Genomic DNA, 4,745 nt, shown 5'->3' with positions numbered 1-4,745 from the left:
GTCACGCTGAGTGTCACATAGATAGTTACGCTGAGTGTCACACTGTGTGTCATATTGATAGTCACATTGATAGTCACGCTGAGTGTCACGCTGCTAGTCATGCTGCTAGTCACGCTGAGTGTCACGTTGAGTGTCACATTGATAGTCACGCTGAGTGTCACATTGATAGTCACGTTGAGTGTCACATTGATAGTCACGCTGAGTGTCACATTGATATTCACGGTGAGTGTCACATAGATAGTTACGCTGAGTGTCACATTGATAGTCACGCTGAGTGTCACATTGATAGTCACGCTGAGTGTCACATTGATAGTCACGCTGAGTGTCACATTGATAGTCACGCTGAGTGTCACATTGATAGTCACGCTGAGTGTCACATTGATAGTCACACTGATAGTCACATTGATAGTCACATTGATAGTCACGCTGATAGTCACATTGATAGTCACACTGATAGTCACACTGATAGTCACACTGATAGTAACATTGATAGTCACGTTGATAGTCACATTGATAGTCACATTGATAGTCACATTGATAGTCACACTGATAGTCACACCGATAGTCACATTGATAGTCACATTGATAGTCACGCTGATAGTCACGCTGATAGTCACACTGATAGTCACACTGATAGTCACACTGGTAGTCACGCTGATAGTCACGTTGATAGTCACATTGATAGTCACATTGATAGTCACATTGATAGTCACACTGATAGTCACATTGATAGTCACATTGATAGTCACATCGATAGTCACACTGATAGTCACATTGATAGTCACACTGATAGTCACACTGATAGTCACACTAATAATCATGTTGATAGTCACGTTGATAGTCACACTGATAGTCACACTAACAGCCACGTTGATAGTCACACTAACAGCCACGTTGATAGTCACATTGATAGTCACATTGATAGTCACACTGATAGTCACATTGATAGTCACACTGATAGTCACATTGATAGTCACATTGATAGTCACATTGATAGTCACATTGATAGTCACACTGATAGTCACATTGATAGTCACATTGATAGTCACATTGATAGTCACGTTGATAGTCACACTGATAGTCACACTCCAGTCTCCCTTTCAGGTCCTCTTAAATGCAAGTAAAACTAAATGCATGCTCTTCAACCGATCGCTGCCTGCACCTGCCCGCCTGTCCAGCATCACTACTCTGGACGGCTCTGACTTAGAATATGTGGACAACTACAAATACCTAGGTGTCTGGTTAGACTGTAAACTCTCCTTCCAGATTTATATTAATCTCCAATCCAAAATTAAATCTAAAATCGGCTTCCTATTTCGCAACAAAGCATCCTTCACTCATGCTGCCAAACATACCCTCGTAAAACTGACTATCCTACCGATCCTTGACTTCGGCGATGTAATTTACAAAAGAGTCTCCAACACTCTACTCAGCAAATTGGATGCAGTCTATCACAGTGCCATCCGTTTTGTCACCAAAGCCCCATATACTACCCACCACTGCGACCTGTATGTTCTCGTTGGCTGGCCCTCGTTTCATATTCGTTGCCAAACCCACTGGCTCCAGGTCATCTATAAGTATTTTTCTAGGTAAAGCCCCGCCTTATCTCAGCTCACGGGTCACCATAGCAACACCCACCTGTAGCACGCGCTCCAGAAAATATATTTCACTGGTCAACCCCAAAGCCAATTCCCCACTCGCCATCATGGCTAAATGATATATTTTTAACACTTACGGAGGAATAGACGTGTGTGAAGAGCGTACGGAGAGAAGCAGGTGAGTGAGGGGTGGTAGGGGATGCTGAGAGAAGCAGGCGAGTGAGGGCTGGTAGGGCATGCTGAGAGAAGCAGGCGAGTGAAGGCTGGTAGGGCATGCTGAGAGAAGCAGGCGAGTGAGGGCTGTCCGTTTCTAAGAATTTGTAAGATCCTTATTTGCATAAAATAGACAGAGACCAGTCAACCGAAATTAGCCAATATCGTTTATTCTCGAGAGCGCTGGTCATAATACCATGTACATTGGTTTATATACCTCACATTTCGTCATAGCGTCTTAAATGCCCCCCCTCCTCTCCGACAAGGACAAAGCAGCTTCTGAGGTCCATTCCAACCCACTAACGCACATACATGACACACTATATCTGGATTATGTCCTGAAGTCTCACCACAGTTTATTACCATTTAGCTGACAGTTCCAGTCCCCCCCCCCCCCCCCCCCCCCCAGATACAGAAAACCTGGAGGGGCTCTCCCTGTCCTATCTTATCTCCCCAGAGTTACAGCCGGGTCGGTTAAAACATAGGTTAATGACCCTCTTTGTTTTTGTTAAACACACACACATTACATGCCTCTCTTCCCCCCTCCAACCTAGTTGGAGCTGTGTTTATTATTTTTAATTACTCCTTGTTCATGCTACCTCTAATCCCTAATGGTTAAGTTTCTGGGTAGAATTATTTAATCATTTATCTTAAACCTTGATAAAATATCTTAACAGCAGGCTAGTGAGGTCTGGTAGGGCATGTTGAGAGAAGCAGGCTAGTGAGGGCTGGTAGGGCATGTTGAGAGAAGCAGGCTAGTGAGGGCTGGTAGGGTATACGGATAGCTAATGATATGAGCATGAAAGTGAAGTGGATATAATTGGACCTGAGCATACAAGAGTCTAGTGGCTGTTGCTTAAATTAATTTTTAACAGTGAGTTCTTTAAATCGTCCCGTTGGAGGTTGCGAAGGAGGGCGGCCACGCGTGTTAGCAAAGCAGAGGTCCTCGGTTCGAGCCAGGCATGTGCCGAACAAGGAGGAAGTGATACTCGCTAAGCGAGCAGCGTGACGGCCATAACACTCACATCACTGGAGATAGCATTACCACGAGGGCTCAGATATAAACCATATGTGAGGCGGAGGACGCGAAACGGACCTTAGATCCATTGCCCCACCTCAGCAGGATCTAATGAGAATCTCCCTTCCCCTTCTCTCCCCAATCTGTCCTATCTTCCTGTCCTCCTCTCCCTCCACTCAAGAGTATGATGTTCCTGAACACCCCCAGTCCAGATCTCAGTCATAAAACACCTCTCCTCTCCCTCTCTCCCTCTACAGAGGATGACTTTCCTGACCACCCCCAGTCCAGATCTGGTGATGAGAGGTAAACTGGCTGGTATGAGCCCCTTCACCATCAGACCCAAGCCCAGCAAAGAGTCAAAGAAAGCTGCAAAGATCGCTACCATCACAGAGAAGGAGACCCATTTCTAACACTTCTCCAAGTCCAACCACTGACCAAGCCTCTATCTGTCTGTCCCCAACCACAACCACAATGAAGACAACAACAAACAACAAACAAAACAAACAACAAACAAATCAAACAACAAACAGACAATAATAAATGACTGTTTTATTTAGGTTTTTTTTTTAAAAGAGAAAGAAGTTATCACATAATTATTAGTCTTGCTTCTTCTTTTTTTGCACGAACTTTATTAACACATCATCTACGTTAACATTATGACTAAAGAGATCATTTTTAACGATTAGAAGAATATCAAGTTTATTGATTGAGATCGTCATGATATCGTGCAGGTATTCGTGTCACTAGTGTTTTACTGTACAACTGTAGGTCTTTATCTAACTCATTCACTGAGTATACAAAACATTAAGAACACCTTCCATGCCCCCTAACTCAATTCGTCGGGGGGATGGACTCTACAAGGTGTCGAAAGCGTTTCCACAGGGATGCTGGCCCCATGTTGACTCCAATGCTTCCACAGGGATGCTGGCCCCATGTTGACTCCAATGCGTCCACAGAGATGCTGGCCCATGTTGACTCCAATGCTTCCCCCCAGTTGTGTCAAGTTGGCTGGATGGCCCTTTAGTGGTGGATCATTCTTGATACACACAGGAATCTATTGATCATGAAAACCCACTGCAGCACCTACTAACATATCCCATTCAAAGACCTATTCACCTTCTGAATAAAACACATACACAATACATGTCTCAATTATCTCAAGGCTTAAAAATCGATCTTTAACATGTCTCCTCCCCTTCATTTACACTGCTTAAAGTGGATTTAACAAGCGAGATCAATAAGAGATCATAGTTTTCACCTGAATTCACCTGGTCGGTCTATGTCTAAGAGCAGGGGTTCTTAATGTTTTGTCCAGTCAGTGTACAGCAGTACTGCTGGAACCTTGCTGAAGTGTATTTTGTGTTTAGAGAGATTATTATACATTTATAGAGAGAACCTCCTTCCCAGAGTTATTATACATTTATAGAGAGAATCTCCTTCCCAGAGTTATTATACATTTATAGAGAGAACCTCATTCCCAGAGTTATTATACATTTATAGAGAGAACCTCCTTCCCAGGGTTGTTATCAACTTATAGAGAGAACCCCCCTTCCCAGGGTTGTTATAAACTTATAGAGAGAAACTCCTTCCCAGGGTTGTTATCAACTTATAGAGAGAACCTTCTTCCCAGGGTTGTTATCAACTTATAGAGGGAACCCCCCTCCCAGGGTTGTTATAAACTTATAGAGAGAAACTCCTTTCCAGGGTTGTTATAAACTTATAGAGAGAACCTCCTTCCCAGGGTTGTTATCAACGTATAGAGAGAACCTACTTCCCAGGGTTGTTATACATTTATAGAGAGAACCTACTTCCCAGAGATGTTATACACTTATAGAGAGAACCTCCTTCCCAGGGATGTTATAAACTTATAGAGAGAACCTACTTCCCAGGGTTGTTATACATGTATAGAGAGAACC

General features: G+C 43.5%; 1 protein-coding gene across 2 annotated transcripts in view; it reads left to right on the top strand.

Annotated features, from left to right (window-relative positions):
• LOC139413917 (solute carrier family 6 member 11b) overlaps positions 1–3,446 on the top strand; it is a 63,278-nt gene extending 59,832 nt beyond the window's left edge. For both annotated transcript variants that reach the window (XM_071161775.1, XM_071161776.1), the window contains exon 15: positions 3,087–3,446. In XM_071161775.1, coding sequence (XP_071017876.1) covers positions 3,087–3,239 — 153 coding nt within the window. In that variant the 3' untranslated portion in view covers positions 3,240–3,446. The remainder of the gene's footprint in view (positions 1–3,086) is intronic.
• The last annotated feature ends 1,299 nt before the right edge of the window (positions 3,447–4,745 follow it).

This window comes from Oncorhynchus clarkii, chromosome 7 (assembly GCF_045791955.1).
Source record: "Oncorhynchus clarkii lewisi isolate Uvic-CL-2024 chromosome 7, UVic_Ocla_1.0, whole genome shotgun sequence".
NCBI classification, from domain to species: Eukaryota; Metazoa; Chordata; class Actinopteri; order Salmoniformes; family Salmonidae; genus Oncorhynchus; species Oncorhynchus clarkii.
This window is presented reverse-complemented; position numbering and strand designations above follow the sequence as displayed.